Here is a 26,134-nt window from a genome sequence, read left to right as displayed (position 1 = left end):
TCGCGCCTTCGGTTCTTTACCCATGGCGCTTTCAAAGATATCAGGTAAGGTTCGACAATCTTTCAGGATGATTTATGTACAGTTTCGTAAGAGCGACACCGCGTTTAAACGTTCTTGACGCAAATGAGTTAACAATGTGACTGAAATGTTTGCAAACTAGCGTCATCTTTTCCCGAGTGCGTGTCTCGCTAACTTGACTCATTCACGGCATCGGTGTTTATTATTATCCGTCTGGAGTCCACTGTGCGCGCGGAAGCGTCCACGGCCGCGACGTCGTAGTCGCGCAACGTCGAAGCCTCGGTACTTCGCTGCTGGTTGTCGATCACATACGGTGGCAACGCGGTGTTGGCAGCAGGGTTAGCATAACGAGCACCCTTTCTGACCCGACTCGTTTTCGATTTCCGACCGAAATAACGTGTCTTTTTCACACCAGCGGGCACGGCGAACCGCACGGCGATATGTTAGGGTTAGCACGCTTCTGCAACTGCAAAGCCCAAGAAAAAGGTGGCAAGCGCGCGCCTCTATTTAAAGCCGATCGAAAACAACCGTTTTGGTCACTTGGTTTATATCCCAATAGAATCGCACGTTGCATGTAATTTCTGTCTAATTTTTTCATGTTGGCGTGTTGCTCGCGGTCGGAAAAGAAAGCGCGTGCTTTCAAACGAGACCAAATTGGCGCTGGCGGATCGCGTAGTTAAGTAGCAGGTTGGCGAAAATAGTGACTTAAGACATCAGTTTAAAGGTTTTGTCGCGTATTTGATTTGACGTGAAATGAGCCTATATGTGTATTTCGCAAGTCGAGCCAGCAGTTGCCTGTAATCTAATTTTTTTGTTTCGTAATTTATTTCAGGGCGAAAAAGCAAGTTTAATGCTCGGGTGTTAAATGAAGAGGATGTCAACGGCGACTCTATCGCTGTGTGGTGCAGACCAGGACCGAAAGAGGAGGAGGCCACTTGCATTATCTGTAACAAGGTTATAAACTGCACACAGCATGGTGTAAACGCTGTGAAGCGGCACGCTTCTAATAAGCTCCATGTTGAAGCTTGCAAGCAACACAGGAATGAACTGGGAGTATTGAAGAAGCCTGCTGCTGCATAAGCTCTGTTGACATCATGCCTTCTTGCAAGACCGGATATATCTGAAGCAGATCGTGTCACATTGGCAGAGACTTACTTTGTTCTTGGTGTGGCTGTTTCTGGAATACCGTATTCGTGGGGAGACACTGCAACATCACTCTTCCCTCTGATTTTTCTAGATTCCAAGGTTGCGAAAGAATTTCAATGTGGAAGAAAAGTCTCGTACATAGTATCTGACGGCCTTGGGCCATATTTTAAAAGAGCAGTTGTTGATGAACTTAACAAGGCAGGTGTGTACTACACCATCCAAATAGACGAGACTCCTCTTCCAGAACAACGGTGCCAACAGCTTGACATTGTAGTTAGGTACTTTTCTGAAGTTTGCAAGCAGGTTGTGGTGGAGCACTTCTGTTCATTTCACTTAGGGCGTGCAACCTCAGATGTTTTACTTGCACATGTGAAGGAAGCCATCCAAGACCTTCCCCAAAGGAATGTGTTGAGCTTCTACAGTGATGGCCCTAACGTTATGAAGAGTCTGAAAAGAAAGCTTAAGTAAGATGTAAATCCTGCACTGCTGAACATAGGAGAGTGTAGCTTGCACAAAGTTCGCAACGGTTTTGCAAAAGGAATTGAAGCTTTTGGCAACGATGTGGAATCGACTTTGTTAGATGTGTACTACTACATAAAAAATTCTGCTGTCCAAAGCGCTGTGCTCAAAACACACCAAAAGTGTCTTGGTCTGCCAGAAAGCGTCTTTCTTCGACATGTAAATTCACGTTGGCTCACCCTAGGCCCTGCCCTTGAGCGCTTTACTGTGCAGCACCCAGCACTTAAGTCCATGCTATTAGATGTGCAGCAAACGGCTCACTCTTCTGGCACGATGTACAAGCGCCTCCGACAAAGTCTCAGCAGGAAAGACCTCTTCCCAAAGGCAGTTTTTCTGAGGAATGTCGCAGATCTTTTTGTTGGATTCTTGAAACTTTTCCAGCGCTCTGAACCTCTACTCCACATTCTGTACGAAGAAATGGTGCAGCTGACCAAGAAAGTTCTGAGCCGTTTCGTGCGGAGTGATGTGTACCGTGACCTGACAGGGGAAGAGCTGAAATCTCTTGACGTTGAGTGTCCAGGAAACTGGAAGGAAGTTGTTGAGATTGGTGTGGACACAAAGGGCTCCATCACTGACTGGTCAGCAGAAGAAAAAAAATTATTTAGGCTGGGGGCTCGCAGTTTCTATATTAAGTCTGCGGGTTACCTACTTTCAAGTTTGCCCTTTGACAATGGCATTCTAAAAGATCTTAGATGTCTTGACCTAAGCAGCATACAAAAAGAAAGTTCAGCTGTGGCATTTCGAAACTTGGCCCAGCAAGTTCCTGAGGCGATTGCACCCAAATAAGTCTCAGCTCTGATGGATGAATTTGCATTGATTTCATCTGAAGCACTGTACATTGATCGAAGTGAACGACTTGACAGCACATGGCAAAGTGTCTTTAGCCTACAAAACAAAAATGGCGGCATTAAATACCCTTTGGTAGGAAAAATTGTAAAAGCCCTGCTTTCCCTTTCACATGGTAATGCCGATGTAGAGAGGGGTTTCAGCGAAAATCGCCGGATCCTACAGGAGCGCAGCAAGCTGTCCACTGAAAGCATCAATGGATTGCGTGCTATACAGTCATTTGCTAAAGGGTATGACAAGAACATCTCTGCAATTCCAGTAAAACGTGACAGGCTCAGTGCTGTGAAACAGTTCTATAAACGCTACCAAGAAAGACTGACCGCTGAGTGTGAGCCAGCTGTCAAAAAAAGCAAACTTGACCATGGCCGCAATTCAACAGAAGGATGTCCAAAGCAAGATCTGCAAATGGAGATTCAGTCAGCAAAAAGGATGCTTTGCAATGCAGAAGCATTGATTGCAAAAGGAATGAAGGCAAAAGCTTTTCATGACATTGAAAGTGGCCAAGAACTACTCAAGAAAGACAGAAAAGGCTTGCGGATGCTCTGTGCAAGCTTGAAGCTTCAAAAGAAAAAGTGCGGGTTCGTAGAGCTTAATCGGCGGACTAATGTGAAATCATGTGTTGAGTGACGGACTACTTCGATCTTGAATTGATTGTGAACTTCTACTTCTTGTGTGACAAGTGTGATATGCTACCATGATTACTTCTAGTCCACATTGTGATGCTCACCTTCATTGGCTTTCATCATATTTCTGCCACAAGAACTGGTGCTTTAAATATTTAACTATTTTACCACCATTCTATAACCAGCCACACTCATAATAGTTTGTTTGATATTCATGTTGATTGTTGTATGTGTGAAATGTCACGTGCAGCATTTTCATAATAAATTACTGTAATCATCAGTGCTTTTGCTTAAGTATGCTTTTCAGTTTTAAGTTGGGAGGCATTGTGGCGTAATTTCTTTGCCATCCGCTCGAAAAACAATGGTTGCTCCAAACTGGCATTTTTTTTCTGCTCCAAAAACACTAATGGCTGCTCCAAAATGGCATTTTTACTGCTCCGAAAACACTAATCGCTGCTCCAAACTGGAATTTTTACTGCTCCAAAATCTGCTCCAAAAAAGTAAAATTCTGCTTCCGTCACTGGACTCGCCCACCGACAGTCGGCAGACTGGTTTTCTTGCTATCCTCGACCTTAAAACCTGTCACACTGGCAGGTTCAATTGTGTTGGTGTCGTTGTTGGCCTAGCGCAACAGCCTGTTCTGCTACAAACATGGTCTGCTGAGGAGTTGGCAGACCATCGCTGTCTTCATCATGTCTGCATCAGTGTCATGCCGTGCTAGTGTGACAAGCCTTAAGGGCTATGCTATATTCGTCTATGCATTCCTAGATAATTATACCCAGCCCTAAGCAAAGCATCCTTCATATCCTTCGAAATACCCTGTCTTACGATATCATGCAACCACATAACAGGACAAAGGAATGCACGGCATTAGAGCATTGTGGTAAGCTCTAAGTGGTCTGAGTGAATCGCACCATATGCAATATATTCAGCTGTAAATGCGTTGCATTTTTGGGAACAGGCACAAGTTAAGAGCATCTCGGCAAAAGTCTGTCACATCAAGTGTTGTCCAACACAACTATGGAACGAAGAGGCAGGGGCATCCTTATGGAGCCCCTCAGGATATGGCATAAACCAGTTCTTATGCCATACATAGTCAAGCCATCGTTCACTTCCTTCAATATGCCACTCTCTTTAGAGTTATGCAAGCAGGTCTAAGAGGACTAAAAAAATCATGAGGTTTAGTTGACAACATTGGGTGGAGGGCCTCCTTTGACTCTCATTCGCCGCTTTATCCTCACACCTTAGATATGTAGCTACAGATGGAGAGGTGCTTGGACAATTCTCTGTCCCCCTTAACACTTTTCCACAGGCTTCACATTAAACATTGTGGATTTGCTGCTCCATTCTGCTCCATACCAGCTGCCATAGTGTTTAACTATCTCATTTAGGGGAATGCAGAACAATAGCAATCCACTGGTGACGGAGGTGTAATGCTTCTTGCAGTAGGCTGAACACAGTAGAGATGTATTCAAAAAACACTGCGTAAAGAGTTTTAAGTGTTTACACGTGATATAACAGCTTATTGAGTATTCAAGAGATCAAATTTTGCAATTATCGGCCTATCCTTTTCTCGTCGTAGCGACTCGGTCTGTGGTTGTCATCAATTTATTAAGGTTAATGGTTATGTCAAAGTATTTTTACAAACCATGATATTCCCCTCAGATTCGCTCCATGTTCTCCAACGGGTATCTTTTAGGTTCAAGACAAAGCAAGAAAAGTGGGTTGTACCCTCATCCCCGTCAATTTTAGGAGATATTAGAGTACTTAGTTTCCAATTTTCCTTCACAACAGCACTTATGCCCACAACTAGCAAGTGTAGTGGGCTAGCTGTATCCTCATCCCTGTCTAATCTAGGAGATATAATAGTACTTTGTTTCGAGTTGCCTTTCACAACAGCACTTATGCCCACAACTTTAGCTTTTATAGTAACATAAGAGCAATGCTCTTCATTTTTAATGCGATAGCATTAAATTTCCTCTTCACGGAAAATCTGGTGTAGGAGGCTGTTCGCCGGCGTTGGATTTGCGAGAGAAAAATCACGAGCGTGGCGCCTGAAGGCGGTAGCCAACAGCTGACATGTCCCAGCAATAAATGGACGAACTCGGACCTCTCCTTTCTAATAGGAAGGTGATATCAGAATCAGCCTACCTGGACCCCTGCATTAACGTTACCTCTAGTGTATGTACACATATTCGTGCGGCTTGGTTAAAGCGGGACTGTGTATGTGAATTGGCGACCTGCGCTTTCGCGTTATACTCTTAAAGGCGAACCCCAAGAGTTCCGATAATTTTATAGAATGTTTTCTTTATTCAGTCAAAACTCTTTTTAGCCAGTTTTCTATATACAGTTTTCATTTAATAAATGCGATAGAACAGTTTACCTAAATCATATCCCATATAAGGCAGTTAATATACCACAAAGTGGCTTGTGGCATGAACGTAGAATCCACATACAGTCTGAGCTTTTCCTCGATATCGAGACATGTGATCAAAAGACGAAAAACGCGAGAAAGGTCGTATATACAAGGGCTTCACCATAACACACATTTGCAGAAGCTAGTTAACCACCGCAGCGAGCCAGTGCGGGATCTTAAAGCTCGTTGTTGAGCTGCATAACAAGAAATCGTCAGTTAGCGTCATTCACACCCAAGCCTCCAAAACCCATAGAAAGAAGGGCCACGTGCTTTCATTCCCATCATCTTCTGAGCGACCATACTTCAAATTTTGCTCCTGGAAATGGCAAAAATGCCAATTATAAGGAGTACAGCCGGAAGCTATTATCAACACGATATTTGGGCTCTCTCCACTCCCATGATTCACAACGCATCACTGCGCCAGCATTCCTGATCATGACACCTGTGACCAAATATTCAAGATCCCAGTATGCCGAGAGTTGCAGAGTTCAATCCTTCTTCGGTGATATCAGTTATTTGTATTGACAAAATTCATTACAGCAAAGTTAATTTCAGAGTATTGTTTTCCCCTTCCCTACTGTTTCATTCACCACAACACTGGTATTTTATGACAGCCACCGCTGAAAGCACAATACTTCCTGGAGCACAGCATCCAGGAAACTTACTCAGCTGAAAATTCCTTCCATATCGTGTTTGTTCAATCCAGGATAAACTAAAAACAATGTTAGAGCAGACATGGTCAAACTACTTTAAGCAAAGTCCGTTGAGTGTGTTGAGAGAGCTAGGGTGCAGACACCGAGTTGTTCGCACAAAAGGCTCTCCAGCAGAGTACCTCAATGCTACCAGCAAGTGCAAGCAGCAGTCACTGCTGGTTGTTGTTTTAGTAAGTATTTAGTGATTTATGTTTATCCGATGCAGCATATCTTCAAGGTATACTGCACACTTGTATACTTGATATGGAAGTAAACAAATCTTAAAGTTTCCTAAAACTTTCGAAAGCTGGAACATAATAAATGTTTGCACGTAAATTTCATTTAAACCACAAGTGACGGGAGGTAGTAAGTCTGGAAAAATGCACTCTGCATGCGACATATATTTTCCGAGCAGTGTTCAACTGTAAAAACTAATAAAGTTTTATTGCTCTTTGAAAACGAGCAGGCACTTACCATCGAACCTCTACACCAATGACATGCAGCCAAACAGGAGAAGGCAGCTGCTCTCACGGCTGATGTCACCAGGCTTGCTGCAGAAGTTGCCAATTTTGAGCAGCTTCTTCAAAGAAGCCGGTAGACAAGCTGCGCTGCACCATTACCATGACAGAGGAAAAAGAAGAGACAGCTAAAAAGCTGCAGTCCACCGAAGAGGAGAATGAATCGCTGAAGTCTCTCCTGAACCAAAAGAGTGAGCTCAGTGAGCATCTCCGTTGTGAATTTGAGGATGTCTGCCAGCATCTTGAGCAGTTGAAAGCGGAGTAAAGGGAGCTGCAGATTAATTACAGAACATTTTTGTAGATGTTAGTGCGGGGTGGCTAAAAATTTCATTTTGGTCAACTTTCAGGAGCTGTTTTTAAATAGTGTTAACTATATTCCAGCGTATCTAGTTATATTTTTAAGGCCTGAAATGTAGAAATTAAATCTAAGGGTGTTTCTCTGTGCCAATTTCATTGACCCAAAGGAAGGAAAGCACAGCAGGGGGCAGTAGAAAGTCAGACAGGCAGATAAGATGCAGAGGACAAGTGCCTGCAGCTAGCACAGGCCTGGAATAACTGAAGGAATATGGGAGAGGCCTTCACCCTGCAGGGTGTATAATCTGGCTGATGATGAGGATTTGACATCAGTACAAATATCATAAATTAGGGAGCAATATATATCCATATTTCGTTGTAATTCACTGTACACAATGCAAAAAAGTGTTCTGTGTAAATTTTTGAACCTTTTAAAAAATATAGCTCCTTGAGCTACATTTTACTAGAGGAACTACAATCCTTTTGCAAATTTTATCTGGTACACAGCCAAAAATGGTGTCAAAAATCGCATTCCTGTATTTTTCTTTCTCTTCCTCCTCATTGACAACAATGACATTTCACCCACTATAGAGCCAGAGAGATCTCACGACCATCGAGCATCTTCTCTCTGTCCTCTGTTGCCACCACATAAAAATATAGTAAGTTGTCTTGCTCATACATAATAAGTGATCGTGCATGAGTAATTCTTAGAGTACATCAATTGCATCGCCAGCATTATTCAACGGTTAAAAATTGTTCGCTGCTGAAATGAATATTTATAAGCACCCGCATTTCAAGACGGCAGTAATTGGAATGAGAAGTTGGGAAATTTCGTATTTTGAAAGTAAACTACAATATTTGCCAGACACGTTAGTCAACATGGCTGCCAAGACGCCATTGGCCCAGCCTCTGGAAACCTCGGAGGATTACGAGACCTCATTGCAGTCAGTCGATCACAGAAGCTTGTCGTCAGCCAGGCCGCATACATAATGAATCTACATGACATGAACGTTGAGATAGTGAGTGGGGTCGTGCAGAGACCTATGAGGCCTGAGTGCCTCAAATTCTTTCGTAAAATGTTTTTCCTCGTCCTTTTCCTCACTCACAGCAAGCACAAAACACGGACTTCACCCACATTACTTCATGAGGCCCCAGTACACAGTAAGTTGTCTTGCTCATACATGTAATTTGTGCACGCATTTAGCACTTCTCATGTACTTTTCAACATATTGCAAAGAGTATACGTGTTTTCACTATGCAAGAAAAAGGGCGACCACAAGCCAGCATAGTGCTGCATTGCACAAGAGTGTGCAGCACTTTTTACTTGCTGGCTTGATCTTATAATAGCATAGGCAGGGACGCATTATTTTTAATTCTGTTTAACTGCAGAAGATGCACCTTGCCAGTCATGGTTATGGGCAGAGTCTAAATACTGCCCAATTATTGCCGCAGTGGTTGCTCGGTCAGACAAGCTGTAATTGAAAAATAAAAGCAGTCTGCAGTAAATATGAGCCAGTAGATATAAAAAAAGATAAAAAAAACTTTTCATGGGTCAAACTTGCAACCTCCAGCTTTAAAGCAATTTGCGGTAACCACTGCAGCATGAAAGCTAAGGCTAAACTTCTGCTTGATGCGTCGACATATGGTTTCACCTGTTAGGTTGCCTTTTTTTTTTTGAGGTGTGAATATCTTGATTCAGTACGGGCGGTAAGAGTTTACCGCTAAACTGTAGAATGTCCAGCTTGCTGAATGTGAATTTTAAATCATGCCATGGAGTGCAGTAGCAGGTAAAACCTTCGGCGGCTTGCACAGGGCTGGCTATGGGACTGAACGGCTGCTGTTCGTTCTGCAAAACCTGCTTTCATTGCCCACATAGTTCTCAAAACGCATTATATAATAGCACTAAAATTTTTTCGTGACTCGTAACATAGCATTGAGGTTGGCTAGCAAAGAAGCAATGCATATTCCGCAGCAACTAGATGTTAAACATACTCCGATCAAAGTGGAGTAGGATCGGCAGATTTAGGCTCATTCCAGAAAAATATTCGTTTTTTCATCATTAGCACCTTTTGCACAATTCTCTGCACTTTAGAAATGCAAAATTGGTTGCTCGCATTGGTCGCAGCTTCGTGGCAAGATGCAAATGTAGCTACGGTTTATCCACCCCTGTTTGAAAATGCTATCGTTGACATCTCACACATATTCGGCAGTCCTAGGTATTTTGGCTGTTCGCGCTCACGTGCAGGTCAGGAATTATGCATTAGTTATACTTTTTATATTTATTAGTACACTCCGTCGATGTGGACTGCGGAGTCTGCATCTATATCGAGAATTTTATTACTCGGCGACCAATCTCAAAGACTCGGCCACCAACAGTCGGCAGACTGGTTTTCTCTATATCCTCAGCCTTAAACCCTGTCACACTGGCAAGACATCTAGTTTTCAGTTGTGTTGGTGTCGTTGGCCTAGTGCGACACCTATGTCTGCAAAAAAAACATGGTCTGCTGAGGAGTTGGCCGACCATCGTTGTCGTCATCGTGTTTGCGTCAGTTTCTTGTCATGCTAGTGTGGCAGGCCCTTTAGGGCTATGCTGTATAGGTCTATGCAATATTAGATCATTATACCCAGCCCTAAGCAAACCATCCTTCATATCCTTCAATATACCATGTCTTATGATATCATGCAACCACATAACAGGACAAAGGAATGCACGGCATTAAAGCATTGTGGTAAGGTCTGAGTGAATCGCACCATATGCAATATATTCAGCTGCAAATGTGTTACATGTTTGGGAACAGGCACAAGTAAGAGCATCTCGGCAAAAGTCTGTCACATTGTGTTGTCCAACACAACTAAGGAACGAAGAGGCCGGGGCATCCTTAAGGAGCCCCTCAGGATATGGCATCAACTAGTTCTTGTGCCATACAGGGTCAAGCCATCGTTCACTTCCTTCATTATGCCACCCTCTATAGAGTTATGCAAACAGGTATAAGAGGACTAACAAAAACATCATGAGGTTTAGTTGACAACATTGGGTGAAGGGCCTCCTTTGACACTGATTGGCCACTTTATCCTCACGTGTTAGATATGTAGCTACAGATGGAGAAGTGCTTGGACAATTCTCTGTCCCCCAAAACACTTTTCCACAGGCTTCACATTAAACTTTGTGGATTTGCTGCTCCATTCTGCTACATACCAGCTGCCATAGTGTTTAACTATCTCATTTCGGGAATGCAGAACAATAGCAATGCACTGGTGAAAGAGGTGTAATGCTTCTTGCAGTAGGCAGAACACAGTAGAGGTGTACTCAAAAAACACTGCGTAAAGAGTTTTAAGAGTGTTCACACGTGATAGAACAGCTTATTGAGTATTCAAGAGATCAAATTTCGCAATTATCGGTCTATCCTTTTGTCGTCGTAGCGACTCCGTCTGTGGATGTCATCAGTTTATTAAGGTTAATGGTTATGTCAAGGTATTTTTACAAACCATGATATTCCCCTCAGATTCGCTCCATGTTCTCCAACGGGTATCTTTTAGGTTCAAGACAAAGTAAGAAAAGTGAGTTGTATCCTCATCCCCGTCTATTTTAGGAGATATTAGAGTACTTAGTCTCCAGTTTTCCTTCACAACAGCACTTATCTCTGCAACTTCAGCCTTTATAGAAACATAAGAGCAATGCTCTCCATTTTTAATGCGATAGCATTAAATTTCCTCTTCACGGAAAATCTGGTGCAGGAGGCTGTTCGCCGGCGTTGAATTTGCGAGAGAAAAATCACGAGCATGGCGCCTCAAGGCGGTAACCAACACCTGACATGTCCCAGCACTAAACGGACGAACTCGGGCCTCTCCTTTCTAATGGGAAGGTGATATCAGAATGAGCCTACCTGGACCCCTGCATTAACGTTAACTCTAGTCTATGTAGACATATTCGTGCGGCTTGGGTAAAACGGGGCAGTGTATGTGGAGTGGCGACCTGCGCTTTCGCGTTATACTCTTGAAGGCGAACCCCAAGAGTCCCAATAACTTTAGAGAAAGTTTCCTTTATTCAGTCAAAACTCTTTTTAGCCAGTTTTCTATATACAGTTTTCATTTCATAAATGCGATAGAACAGTTTACCTAAATCATATCCCATATAAGGCAGTTAATATACCACAAAGTGGCTTGTGGCATGAAAGTAGAACCCACATACGGTTTGAGCTTTTCCTTGATATCGAGACACGTGGTCAAAAGACGAAAAACGCGAGAAAAGTCATATACAAGGGCTTAGCCATAACACACATTTGCAGAAGCTCGTTAACCACAGCTGCGAGCCAGTGGGGGATCTTAAAGCTCGTTGTTGAGCTGCGTAACAAGAAATCATCAGTTAGCGTCATTCACCACCAAGCCTCCAAAACCCATAGAAAGAAGGGGCACGTGCTTTCATTCCCATCATCTTCTGAGCGACCATACTTCAAATTTTGCTCCTGGAAATGGCAAAAATGCCAATTATAAGGAGTACAGCCGGAAGCTATTATCCACACGATATTTGGGCTCTCTCCACTCCCATGATTCACAACGCATCACTGCGCCAGCATTCCTGATCATGACACCTGTGACCAAATATTCAAGATCCCAGTATGCCGAGAGTTGCAGAGTTCAATCCTTCTTCGGTGATATCAGTTATTTGTATTGACAAAATTCATTACAGCAAAGTTAATTTCAGAGTATTGTTTTCCCCTTCCCTACTGTTTCATTCACCACAACACTGGTATTTTATGACAGCCACCGCTGAAAGCACAATACTTCCTGGAGCACAGCATCCAGGAAATTTACTCAGCTGAAAATTCCTTCCATATCGTGTTTGTTCAATCCAGGATAAACTAAAAACAATGTTAGAGCAGACATGGTCAAACTACTTTAAGCAAAGTCCGTTGAGTGTGTTGAGAGAGCTAGGGTGCAGACACCGAGTTGTTCGCACAAAAGGCTCTCCAGCAGAGTACCTCAATGCTACCAGCAAGTGCAAGCAGCAGTCACTGCTGGTTGTTGTTTTAGTAAGTATTTAGTGATTTATGTTTATCCAATGCAGCATATCTTCAAGGTATACTGCACACTTGTATACTTGATATGGAAGTAAACAAATCTTAAAGTTTCCTAAAACTTTCGAAAGCTGGAACATAATAAATGTTTGCACGTAAATTTCATTTAAACCACAAGTAACGGGAGGTAGTAATTCTGGAAAAATGCGCTCTGCATGCGACATATATTTTCCGAGCAGTGTTGAACTGTAAAAACTAATAAAATTTTATTGCTCTTTGAAAACAAGCAGGCACTTACCGTCGAACCTCTACACCAATGAAATGCAGCCAAGCAGGAGAAGGCAGCTGCTCTCACGGCTGATGTCACCAGGCTTAGAAGTTGCCAATTATGAGCAGCTTCTTCGAAGAAGCCGGTAGACAAGCTGCGCTGCACCATTACCATGACAGAGGAAAAAGAAGAGACAGCTAAAAAGCTGCAGTCCACCGAAGAGGAGAATGAACCGCAGAAGTCTCTCCTGAACCAAAAGAGTGAGCTCAGTGACCGTCTCTGTTGTGAATTTGAGGATGTCTGCCTGCATCTTGAGCAGTTGAAAGTGGAGTAAAGGGAGCTGATTAATTACAGAATATTTTTGTAGGTATTAGTGCAGGGTGGCTAAAAATTTCATTTTGGTCAACTTTCAGGAGCTGTTGTTAAATACTGTTAATTAATTCCAGCGTATCTAGTTATATTTTTAAGGCCTGAAATGTAGACATTAAGTCTAAGGGTGTTTCTCTGTGCCAATTTCATTGACCCAAAGGAAGGAAAGCACACCAGGGGGCAGTATAAGTCAGACAGGCAGATAAGGTGCAGAGGACAAGTGCAGCAGCTAGCACAGGCCTGGAATAACTGAAGGAATATGGGAGAGGCCTTCACCCTGCTGGGTGTATAGTCTGGCTGATGATGAGGATTTGACATAAGTATAAATATCATAAAGTAGGGAGCAATATATATCTATATTTCGTTGTAATTCACTGTACACAATGCGAAAAAGTGTTCTGTGTAAATTTTTGAACCTTTTAAAAAATATAGCTCCTTGAGCTACATTTTACTAGAGGAACTACAATCCTTTTGCAAATTTTATCTGATACACAGCAAAAAATGGTATCAAAAATCGCGTTCCTGTATTTTTCTTTCTCTTCCTCTTCACTGACAACAATGACATTTCACCCACTATAGAGCCCGAGAGATCTCACGACCATCGAGCATCTTCTCTCTGTCCTCTGTTGCCGCCACGTATCAATATTGTAAATTGTCTTGCTCATACATATAAGTGATCGTGCATAAGTAATGCTTAGAGTAAATCAATTGCATTGCCAGAATTACTCAACAGTTAAAAATTGTTCACTGCTGAAATGAATATTTATAAGCACCTGCATTTCAAGACGGCAGTAATTGGAATGAGAAGTTGGGGAATTTCGTATTTTTAAAGTAAACTACAATATTTGCTGGTCACTTTAGTCAACATGGCTGCCAAGACGCCATTGGCCCAGCCTCTGGGAATCTGGGAGGACTGGGAGACCTCACTGTAGTCAGTCGATCACAGAAGATTGTCGTCAGCCAGGCTGCATACATAATGGATCTACATGACATGAATGTTTAGACCACGAGTGGGGTCGTGCAGAGACCTATGAGGCCTGCGTGCCTCAAATTCTTTCGTAAAATGTTTTCCTCCTCCTTTTCCTCACTGACAGCAAGCAAAAAACATGGACTTCGCTCACGTTACTTCATGACAGACCACAGTACATAGTAAGTTGTCTTGCTGATACATATAAGTGATTGTGCACGCATTTAGCACTTCTCATGTACTTTCCAACATATTGCAAAGAGTATACGTGCCTCCACTATGCAAGAAAAAGGGCGACCACAAGCCAGTATAGTGCTGCATTGCACAACAGTCTGCTGCACTTTTTACTTGATGGCTTAAGATGTGCCTTGCCAGTCATGGTTATGGGCAGAGTCTAAATACTGCCTAATATTTGCCGCAGTGGTAGCTGGGTCAGATAAGCTGTGATGAAAAATAAAAGCAGTCTGCAGTAAATATGAGCCAGTAGATATAAAAAAAGATAAAAAAAACTTTTCATGGGTCAAACTTGCAACCTCCTGCTTTGAAGCAATTTGCAGTAATCACTGCAGCATGAAAGCTAAGGCTAAACTTCTGCTTGATGTGTCGACATATGGTTTCACCTGTTAGGTTGCCTTTTTTTTTTTTTGAGGTATGAATATCTTGATTCAGTAGGGGTAATAAGAGTTAACCGCTTGATCCGTCGACATATGGTTTCACCTGTTAGGTTGCCTTTTTTTTTAGGTATGAATATCTTGATTCAGTAGGGGTGATAAGAGTTAACCGCTTAATTATAGAATATCTAGCTTGCTGAAAGTGAATTGCCGATATTTTAAATCATGCCATGGAGTGCAGCAGCAGGTAAAACCTTCGGCGGCTTGCACAGGGCTGGCTATGGAACTGCACGGCTGCTGTTCATTCTGCAAAACCTGCTTTTATAGCCCACATAATTCTCAAAAAGCATTATATAATGGCACTAAAATTTGTTTCGTGACTCATAACATAGCATTGTGTTTGGCTAGCAAAGAAGGAATGCATATTCCGCAGCAACTAGATGCTAAACATACTCCGATCAAAGTGGAGGAGGATCGACAGATTTACGCTGGCTCCAGAAAAATATTCGTTTTTTCATCATTAGCACCTTTTGCACAATTGTCTGCACTTCGGAAATGCAAAATTGGTTGCTCGCATTAGTCGCAGCAAGATGCAAATGTAGCTACGGTTTACCCACCCCTGCTTGAAAATGCTGTCGTTGACATCTCACACATATTCGGCAGTCCTAGGTAGTTTGGCTGTTCGCACTCATGTGCAGGTCAGGAAATATGCATTAGTTATACTTTTCAGATATATTAATATACTCCGTCAATGTGGAGTGTGAAGCCTGCATCTATTATCGAGAATTTTATTACTCGTCGACCAATCTCAAAGACTCAGCCACCAACAGTCGGCAGACTGGTTTTCTCTATATCCTCAGCCTTAAACCCTGTCACACTGGCAAGACATCTAGTTTTCAATTGTGTTGGTGTCGTTGGCCTAGTGCGACACCTATGTCTGCAACAAAAACATGGTCTGCTGAGGAGTTGGCCGACCATGAAAAACATAGCATTTAGTGCCATCATTCCTCCCAGAATGCACAGCTGACCAGTGTTTGGGAATTTATTGCTACATGCATCGGATAAAAAAGAGTATGCATAAGAAAAGTGGAAACCTGCTGGTTATTAATTTTAACTGCAAGCATATGTGGCAATGCTTTAGTGCATGACAAGTGTACACTGCAAGTTTGAATCTACAAAGTCAAGACGGGCCAAAGCTTTTAGTAAATTTTGAGTGTTCGATTATGAAGTGCACGAGCAAGCATTCATTTCCTTGTAAGTTTGTTCTGAATTGTTACTTAAAGGGAGCTGCTTCATTACAAAACATATTTGTAGATATTAGTGCAAGGTGGCTAAAACTTTCGTTGTGGTCAATTCTTAGGAGCTGTTTTTAAATATGGTGCTAATTCCAGCTTATCTAGTTAGGTTCCATTTTTACAATTCATGCCTTAAAAATATAAGGGTGTCTCTGTGTGCCCATTTCATTGACCCAAGGGAAAGTCAGGGGGGCAGATATGATGCAGAGGACGAGTGGATGCAGCTAGCACAGGATTGAAATTGAAGGAATATGGGAGAGGCCTTCACTCTGTTGGGGGTATAGTCTGGCTGATGATGAGAATTTGACATCAGTATAAATATCATAAAGTAGGAAGCAATATGCCAATACTTTGTTGTAATTCACTTTACACAATGCGAATAAAGTGTTTGTGTTACATTTTTAACGTTTTTAAAAATATTGCTCTTTCAGTTGCTTTTTACTAGAGGAACTACAATGCTTTTGCAAATTTTATCTGATCCACAGCAAAAAATGGTATCAAAAATCGCATTCTGTAAAGAAGACAAAGAACAGAAAACGCTGCGGCATCGCCATCACCATCGCTTGCCTCCGGCGCCCATCTCGCTCGCGCTGAAGCTGTGCCCTGCGGCTGGTAATTCGATCCTGCTGTGCCCGAATTACTGCCAGCGCTAGACGTTCCAACGAACCATTAAATCCACATTTCACTTAGTGGAGGTCAATCTGAGGTTCCCTGTACCCATCTCGCCCTGGAACTTCGCAGCAGAACATTGACTACCCCAATAACGGAGCTGACTTCATTGCACCTGCCTCCGCCCGTCACCTGCACAGGTGCGCTTCGTCAACGGGACCCGGCTACCTTCAGTGGAAGCAGCGATAACGACGTCGAAGATTGGCTGACCACTTACGAACGGGTCAGCCGTCACAATAACTGGGACGACAATCGTAAGCTCAATAATGTCATCTTTTACTTGAGCGACGTCGGTAATCTGTGGTTTCGAAACCACGAGTCGGACTTTGCCACCTGGGCGAATTTCAAGACGAACTTTTCTGATGTCTTTGGCCGCCCCGCCGTCCGAAAACTCCGCGCGGAACAGCGTCTTCGGTCGCGACTGCAGCTGCCCGGTGAAACGTTCACCAGTTACATTGAGGACATCGTTGATATGTGTCGTCGCGTTGACCCGACCATGACCGAGGCCGTTAAAACATGTCATGTCCTCACAGGAATTGATGAGGCGCTTTCCACATGCTCATCGCGAAAGGCCCCACTACAGTCAAGGAAATCTATGACCTCTGTCAATGTTACGACGAGCTCCGGAAGGAGCGCGTTTTGATGCGCCAGCCTCATACATCACTTGCTGGACTAGCCACGGAGAGGGAGTCATCTAGCCTCTCTGAAGACATCAAGGCTTTTGTATGCCAGGAAGTCGCGCGACAACTGTCCCGTTAAGGAGTCGTCAACAACTGGCCTTGTTCCGGAGCTTCGCCATGCAATCCAGCAGCATGTATCTGCAGTCCTCCCTAATCCTGTTCCTCAATCAGCTCCGGTTGCACCCTCAATGCCGTTCCTCACGCACACAGTTTCATCGTCCGGCGTTGCGCAACTGAGCTACGCTCCAGCATTCGCGCCGGCTCCTCCTCAAGTATTGCGTCGCACGTATGGCGAAGTCACTTCAAGTCCACCGCCTGAGCCAGCATATGCCTACGCTTCGCCCCCCATGCGGTCCGCACCAACAGCTTTTGCTCCCCCCTTGCTTCCGACACGATCTCCATGGCACACTTCAGACAACAGGCCTATTTGCTACCACTGCGGCATCCCTGGGCACACTACACGCTACTGTAGACGCCGAATAAATATGGCCTTTGCTGCACGGCCTGCGCCACCTTATTTGGTCCCCCAGTTCCCAGTCCCATCGGGTCCTCCAACAGCACCCCCTGATCCTCCGGACTTCCTCCCTCGTCGTTCGCCATCACCACGTCGCCGCTCCATTTCGCCAATGCGCCGACGACCCGCTATCCAGCCGGAAAACTAACCGCCGCAGTTCGCGAGGCACGAACTGCGTATTCGACAGAATTTCAAAGTCCTCGTCTTAATCCCGCGAATGTTATTCCTGTCATCGTTGAAGGTGTTCATACTCTTCCGCTTGTCGACACCGGTGCCGCTGTATCAGTTACCAGCCAAAAACTCTGCCGCTCCATCCGAAAAGTAACTACACCTCTCGAGGGACTATCGCTTCGTACCGCATCCGCTCACAGTATACAGCCGACAGCTATCTGCACTGCTCGCGTCGTCATTGCTGCAGCCTTGTACATCATCGAATTCGTCGTTCTCCCCACATGTTCTCATGACGTCATTCTCGGCTGGGATTTCCTGTCCCAGCATCATGCTATCATTGACTGCGCCAGTCCTCAAGTAGAGCTCATTGAATCGATTGATGCACCGTCTGATGCCCTGCTCCACGAGCCGTGTCCTCGTTTTGCGACCAAACTCCTCGTAGCACATGACACAACCATCCCACCCGTTAGCGCTGTTCTGGTTCCCCTCACTACCTCTTTTACCACCGCCGCGACAGTCCTCTTTGTGCCCTCTAATGTTGTATGCCGCCGCCGCCACTTACCGCTGCCGTTTGCCGTCCTTGACATGAAAAACGGCGCTAGCACACTTCTGGTAGCCAATCCTCTTCCGTCTCCCGCTATGTTGATCGAAGGGGCCGCTACACCGTCGCTGCCCTCGTCGCTCGTTTGAGTGCTGCGCGGCCCATGGAAGTCCCGTTGACGCATCATATGCTACGTGCTCGAGAGTGCTTTTGCGGTTCTATGACGTTCAGAAGTCAACGGTCGCGGGCCCGTTTCGGCTGGAGTGCAGAGGAGTGATTTGTGCAGCGCGCGTGTCTACGAAGATATTCGTGCTTATGGCGATCGATAATCTTATGGATATATCTGTAGACGGTAAGTTTGATAAAGCTGTGCTGCAGATGTGTACTCTTGTGTAATTACTTCCAGCTACAAACCCGCAGTTTAGGGTACCACAGATTTCAGCGTTTATTTTCTTTTTCCCCGGGGTATCGCTGTGGCTCTCACAACACGTGCTGGGCTTTTTCTGCGGTCTCCTCGTCTTTCTTTTCTTTTTTCTTTCCGTACGGCACAGACCATACCTGCACGGACGTCGGTTTATAAAGCCTCAAAATGTTTTCCTATTACGGCATGCATGTATCGCGAAATCGAACAGTGCCCGAACGGCCCGCGGCAGTCGCTTTTCGACCGGTGCGACCATTTGCGACGGTCGCTTTTCGACCAATACAGTCGCACTGGTCGAGCGACCGCTGCTAGTCGCAAGTGTGAACGGGCCTTTAGACAACGAGTGGTTTTAAACGTAGATTGCCTCCGCAATGACGCAGCATATACCTTGTCACACACTTCTTCAAAGCTCTCGCCAATGTTTTACGACCGGCCACCACAATTCTGGTGCTCTGCGAAACGAGCAAAATGTTCCGGTGAGTTGTGTTTACATGTGTTTCTATGGATCGCCCTCCCAACTCGCACCCCCCATATGTTTCGCGGTGTTTTAAAAGTACCTCGCCTCGCGGTTATGAGATTTCATACTTTCGCTATCTGTTCTAGGATGTTCATGGTTGCTCTGTACCGAATAACGACATCATAGATGTTCTCTGAAATGAGAAAACTGAAATGAAATATTTCGCTTCAATGTATTCCTATGGGCGCTAAGCCTATTTTTCACCCCTAGTCGGCTGCGGCGCCGCAAGCGCCCCCTTTGTTTGTAAACACGAAGGAGTCCGCGGGACGCAGCGGCTGAAATGTATGAAGCAGGTGAGCACAACGCGACTGAAAGAGATATATATGCCACAGATGAGGCAGGCAACAGACACACACCTCAGTGCAGCTCGAAGATGCAGACAACTTGATTTCATGGGATATATCGATCCCCGCGTCGATTCAGGCGATAATCAAGTGCAGGACAGGAAGCAGATGACAGACGCAGCGGCAGCGTGCTTCAACTGCGTCGGTGATAAATCCTAGTGCCATCCGCCAAGCTTTCTCTAAAAGATTGCAACATTAGCCAGCCATGAACAGTGTTCTTCACACTCGCAGGCACATACGCACCTTATTTTAGAACTGTTAGCCTGCACGAACGAGACGATAACATAGGACTCTGCACTGAAGTAGCTTCTGTCCTGACAGTGTTCTGTGGCTGACCTGCTCGAATAAAAAGCAGTCAGTCTCGTCTCCTTTAAAGACGGCACAGCGCTTAAGTTGTTTTCCCATCCTGTGATGGGAAATACGAGTGTCGATGTACTCGCCATATGCGCTGAATTAGCTGGCGAACGAAAACAGTTGCAGCGCAGCTAAGCGCGCGACGGTTAGAACGGCGAAGCAACCCTTTACGATGGCGGCGAGGCGCGGTTGCCAGACTGGCTGGGAAGATTTGCGAGGTTTCGCAAAGGGGAATAATTTGTGTCGAATGACGGTCCGAAAATTATGAATTAGAAGAAACCGCTTTACAGAACATCGGCTGAATTCATGAATATCATAACCCAGCTCCCTCATCCTGAGGGCGTTAAGGCTACAAACCAGGATCGGCTATCACTGTAAATGGTCATGTCCGGAATTTCGCATATTGTAACACCCAAAGATCCGTTATATCAGTCCGTTGTGTCCCCTTAAACATCGTAACGAGCTTGATACGAGGTTTCGAACATGGTGCGCGATATAGCCCAGCGTTCCACGTGTTGTATGCGCACTCCTTGCTCTCAGAGTCGGAAAGCAGCCCGAAACAAAATGGAGTACTAGCCACATTGGGTAACAAGACGCGAGCGCCATCTGCGCAATGCCAGCGCACCGGCTGTATTGCAGGTTGTATCTTTTGGCGCGTTGCAGCGGTGTCATCTAGTGGCTATGTGTATTATGGCTGGTGTTGTGGCACATGGAAGCAGCAGCATGGCTAACGAACTAGTGTTTATAACTGGCAGCTCGCCTATGATAGTGCTTACCGCCATCCTTGGCATCCTCATTCTCCTGGTTATTCTTGTGGCCGGCCAGAAGAAAGAATATGCAAATAAGGAGCCTTCCGAAACAACCAAGGCAAAGAACACTGTGCAGATGGAGGTGCGAGTAGTGCTGAAGGAGAAGAACGTTCAAGAGAAGAAAAGAGATTTAGAAAGCTGGCTGACGACCACATTAAAAGAAGACAACGGCAACAACCTGGATCTCGAATGTAATGGCAACGAGAAATACTTGGCGACTTCAGCTGCTGATCGCTGTCCGCAGCGAGCCGCCAGCTGGCAGAAGGCCTCGGCGCTCACCTGCTCGCCCGCACCCCGGGGTCCCCTGAGCACGCTGGAAGGCACCTGGTGTCTGCCGCTGTGCGCCGACGACCTGTACCATCAGCTGCTGCGCTACAGGCTAACCCCTCACGAACTGTACTGCTGCGGCTACCCGCGCCCGTGCCCAGATGAGCCGGGCCGCGCCGTGTGGTTTCAAACGGACGTCGCGTCGGCCAACTCGAGCCGCAAGACCTGCTGCCGCTGCGGCTCTTCGTTTGTCATCACGCCGGACGGCGAGTACTACGCCAACGACGATTGCATCTACCACACAGGTCGCCGTATCATGGACAGATTCACGTGCTGTGGCGCTACGGGCAAAGAGCCGGGCTGCCAGCGCTCCGAGTACCACGTATGCCCCCAGGGTGCGCGGGGCAAGGGCAACACGCTAGCCCGTGGCTTCGTGCACACACGCCCCGACAACGGCGTCGCCGGCGGAGTGTTTGCGCTCGACTGCGAGATGTGCTTCACCATCCGCGGTCTCGAGGTGTCCAAGGTGAGCGTGGTGGGTGTCAACGGAGTGACCGTGTACGACTCGTACGTGAAGCCCGGCAGCCCCGTACTTGACTACAACACGGCCTTCAGCGGGATCACCGCCGACCACCTGCGCAATGTGCGAACCACACTTCAGGATGTGCAGGCGGTGTTGCTGCGCCTCTTTACCGCCTCCACGGTGCTTGTGGGCCACGGCCTGGAGAACGACCTGCGCGGCCTCAAGATCCTGCATGATACCATTGTGGACACCGCCGTCGTGTTCCCCCACCACCGGGGGCTGCCGTTCCGCCGGTCGCTGCGCTCGCTGGTCGATGCCTATCTGAACCACGAGGTGCAGGTGGACGGCGTGCGGGGACACGACAGCGTCGAGGATGCCCGCGCCTGCATGGAGCTCATCCTCTGGAAGGCGGCGCGTGATCAGATACAGCGCCAGCGCAGGAACCGCGGTGCCGGCAGCCGACGCTTGCAGCCGTCACTCTGATTAGCGGGACGCGGCCGTGAGTGTGAGTGTGTGGTGCGGAGGATAGAGAACCGCAACGACCCTCGTGCGCCGGTTCAGTCCTTGCTCTCTCTCTGGAAGATGAAATAAATTTATGCTGCTCGTCAGCGACCAAAGCACACTGCCACCACCCGCTCCGAAACAAACAATGATCCTCCACGTCGTCTAGAGGGGAATTCGTTGTGTCACATAACTGTCCGAAAATTATGAATTAGAAGAAACCGCCATGCAGAACATCCGCTGAATTCCTGAATATCATACCTCCTCCACCTGCCCCTGAGGGCTTTAAAGCTACAAACCAGGATTGGCTATCGCTGTAAATGGTCATGTTCAAAATTTCACATATTGTGCCACCCAAAGATTCATTATATTAGTCCAGCTGTGAAGTAGGTGCCCACATTTGAAGTGGTTGCTTTCAGGTAGCAGTTCAGCGGAGAACCAGACGTCTCTTTGCGACCAGCGTCATAACGCGAAAATCCTAATTGGTCGAGAGTGTCATAGCTATACAGCCACATGACATTACAATGGAATTTGAAATGCCTCATCGTGCTCACGTGGAACTTGATGTCATGGGCGGAATGAAAGTGATTAACTCATATGAAAAGTAAATTGCAAGTTGCCTGATCTCGTGAATGATTTATGTTTACAAATATCTATACTTCGCCGACGCAAAATTATTTTCGTTTTTTTTTTGTCGCAAGTGGAATTTGATCCCACAGTTGCAAGAAAACATGACACGGTAACGAGTAGGCCCCGCAATGCCCCCATTCACAGCTTGGAAACAAGCGGGTGTTTATATACGTTTCATCATGCTTTCTTTCTTGTCAGTGGTGTCATAGGAGTGCATGCCATAGTGATGAGAATGTCTGTAATTATGAGAAGACTGCAGGCCGCTATGGTGTCATACTCTTAAGGCGGAGCTTAGGTGCATCTAAAGTTTTCTGATTGAAACAGAAGTTCCAAGGTCTAAGGGCAGTGTACGGAATAGGTTTTAGTTTACAAAGTTTAGAGAAGCGGTTCGTGAAACTTTCAGGTGGTACACGGGGATATTTTGGAGCCTGGAGAGACTTCGGAAAGTTCGACGAGCTGGTGCTCTTTAATGCGCACTTGCATCGCAAAGTACATGGATGCCTTACTTTTTGCCTCCATCGAAAAGCAGCCACCGCATACTTGGGCATAGAAGTCGAGCGTAACCCCGGCATCACTGTGGCAGTTAATAAAGAGTGACTACCTCTCCCATGATTAGAATGGATGCAAGCATGAACCTGTATGGGCTCTATGGTGATCATCCCATTTGGGAGTGGCTGCAATATTAAGGCATTTTTGGCCAGGATGACGGGTCTTCTGCTGTGGCATGTAACTCACAAAGTGATAGCTTTCCACACCCTGCTTTCTTTCTCATGTGATAAGACTCAATAGGTGCAAGCATGATTTAGCATAAGCATGCTAAATCATGGGGTGACCCAACTTATTCGAAATCACTACTGCTCTGGTCACAATCAAGCTGGGTTGAATGCCAATTTTGAGAAATGTTGGCAAAGTCAAATTTTGAGCTTTAGTGGTTGACCCATCTAAATCTGATTGTTTTTCTTGGTTTATGGGGTTTAACCTTCCAAAGCAACTCAGGCTGCAGTGGAGGGCTGAAATTGTGACCACTTGGGATTCTTTACGTACACTGACATCAAACCGGTTGCTTTTACTGGTTAACCTCCCTGCCTTTCCTCCTCATCTTCCTCTTTCCTCCTGACATCACACACCACTTGGGCACCTTAGATTTTGCTTCTCTCACCCTGAAAAGCCGCCACTGATGTCTGGATTTGATCCCACATCCTTAAGCACAGTAGTTGAGCACCCTAACCACTGCACCACTCCAATGGGTACCACCTAAATTTGATAAGCATCACTGAGTTGGCCTTAGAGAAATTGCAATGAACACTAGTTTTGGCCAAATATAGATGAAGCCATATTTTGAGGGTCCAGGGATGAAATTTGGGAGATAGTGCATCTGAATATTGAAGTCACCACTGAATTGGTCAAATTAAAAATAGGCAGGACACCAATAATGATCACACTTGAATGAGCTCAAAATTCAAGGGTTCTGAAGACCAAATTGAATTGATATACTCAATTTATGTTGGACATAATTTTGGTGAACTTAGGTTGACATCAAAATTTGGGGAGCCAGAGTGTAAAATATTGGGAGTTACACATTTAAATTTTGAGGTCACTGCTGAACTGGTCGTACTCAAACTAGGTTGGCACTACTTTTGTTTAAATTTAGACGAGGTTGTTTTGAGGATACCAGACTGGCATGTGTCTCAGACACTACTGGGAAACATGTTGGCCCTGTACAAAGGCTTAAAAAGTGGAGAGCTTGTCTCATTAAAACCCACTGGCCCCCGCATAATCACATTTTGTTGCCTGGTATTGCCTGCTTTGGCTCGTCAATTCTAGGTTACCGACAAGAGGAGCTAAAAATTTTCATCCTTAAAAAATCATGCAGTTTACTGCTGGAATATGCAGTCACACATACTTTTTACTACATATGCAGGTAACAATAGTCCTAATAGTGCATTCCTGAGAGTAAGAAAGTAAGAAAGTGCCACTCATGCTCATGTTTTCCTTTCAAGAGCTTGTCACCAAGGTAAAATCTTGATCACATATGAAAGTAAAATTTAGGAAAAATACCTGTCCTTTATAAGAAGTCCCCATGGATGCTGAAGAAATCATGCTGCAACATCCCACTGCTACTTGCCAGGGAAGTCAGGCTGCCTTGTTGTTACTTGTCAGCACAGACCACAGCAACAGGAAGTCTCCAGATATGGCCGAATGAAGCAACAAGAGGACTGCATACACATATGAGAACACTAGTCAGAACAGCAGGAAGAAAGTTCTTTTCAATAATAAAAAAGGGAAAGTGAAATACAAAAGCAAGATAAACATGAATAACACATTGCGGGCTAGTTAATTGATCATCACAAGGTAAAATAGTGCAAAAACCACACACAGGATGCAGAAAGGTGGGACGAGAGCAGGTGCTGACTGGCAACTAATGATTTATTGTTCTGATACCTCAGTAGATATACAACTGGCATTGCTCCTGCTTGATCTGTATTTGCGGTGTGGCTGTATTCTTTTTCTTTTTTTTTGATGCTGGCTGTATATCTAGTGGGGTATCAGAACAATACACGATTAGTTGTCAGTCAGCACCTGGGTTCGCCTCACCTTTCTGCATCCTGTGTGTGGTTTTTGCACTGTTTTACCTTGCAAAAGAAACATACGAGGAGTATTTCATATCGTTGCTGAGTAAAAACATAAAAAGAGAAGCCCAGAATTGGAAATGCAAAGCTCCACTGAGGAAAGATACAGTAACATGCTTGAGCACAAAATTATCTTCCATAGTGGAAGAATCAGTGATATATGCAAGGGGTTACAATTATCTGCTATGCATTGTATGGTACTAAAGGAATACATTACTGTCTGGGAATTCAGCCTCCACGCCACCAGGTATCAAACTATTTCAGGAGTTTCTGAAAGATTTTTATGCAATGATGAGATCCTTCACTATCAAACAGTAGCAAGCAACAATAAAATCTAGTGTGCCCATGTTTGTTTCTGTTAAAAATATGTGGACAAAGGAAATACAGTTGCTATTCGTTTTATTTATTTAGTTGTAACTAACACAGCATCATTTCCAGCTGTAGCAAGCATATGTGAACACAATGTATACACACACAATAGAGGTGAGCAAGCTTATCTAAAGCTTTAGAATGACTTTTATGTAATAAAAGGAACAGAAATAATTTATCTAGCCATGCAGAGGAGACAATGCATGTACTAAAGCAGAGCTGCACAGTTTTAATAGCCTTAGAAGCCCAAGCAAAATACCCTTTTTTGTCATTATTGCCCTTTTCACAAACATAACAGGCTGGCCGAGAGCTATTTTACATACAATACATCTAATTATCAAACATTCAAACTGATCATCTTTTTAAGTACTTGATAAGCTCAGGTAGACATGACTGAGCTTTCAAAACATCATCTGTTGGATAGAACTCTCAATATACTCTAGGATAGGTCTGATAATAAAGATCTGCGTGGCGAACAGCCATTCATCACTTCCATGTGCTATGCAAGCTTAATAGCATTATCTATCTTACAGGATACTGTTGTCATTTTCCAAAGCTAAGAACCAAATTTCATGGGGGTTTGAAAAGACATCTTAG

General features: G+C 44.9%; 1 protein-coding gene and 1 pseudogene across 1 annotated transcript; both read left to right on the top strand.

Moving 5' to 3' along the window:
- The first annotated feature begins 846 nt into the window (after positions 1-846).
- Positions 847-3,156, top strand: LOC146183972 (uncharacterized; annotated as a pseudogene).
- A 17,360-nt stretch (positions 3,157-20,516) lies between these two features.
- Positions 20,517-21,890, top strand: LOC146183971 (putative exonuclease GOR). Its single transcript, XM_084608780.1, has one exon. It carries the CDS (start codon positions 20,532-20,534, stop codon positions 21,888-21,890), a length of 1,359 nt encoding a protein of 452 aa, XP_084464906.1. The 5' UTR covers positions 20,517-20,531.
- The last annotated feature ends 4,244 nt before the right edge of the window (positions 21,891-26,134 follow it).

The sequence above is a fragment of the Amblyomma maculatum genome, chromosome 7 (genome assembly GCF_055883805.1).
Source record: "Amblyomma maculatum isolate TAMU_Amacu chromosome 7, ASM5588380v1, whole genome shotgun sequence".
Classification (NCBI taxonomy): Eukaryota; Metazoa; Arthropoda; class Arachnida; order Ixodida; family Ixodidae; genus Amblyomma; species Amblyomma maculatum.
This window is presented reverse-complemented; position numbering and strand designations above follow the sequence as displayed.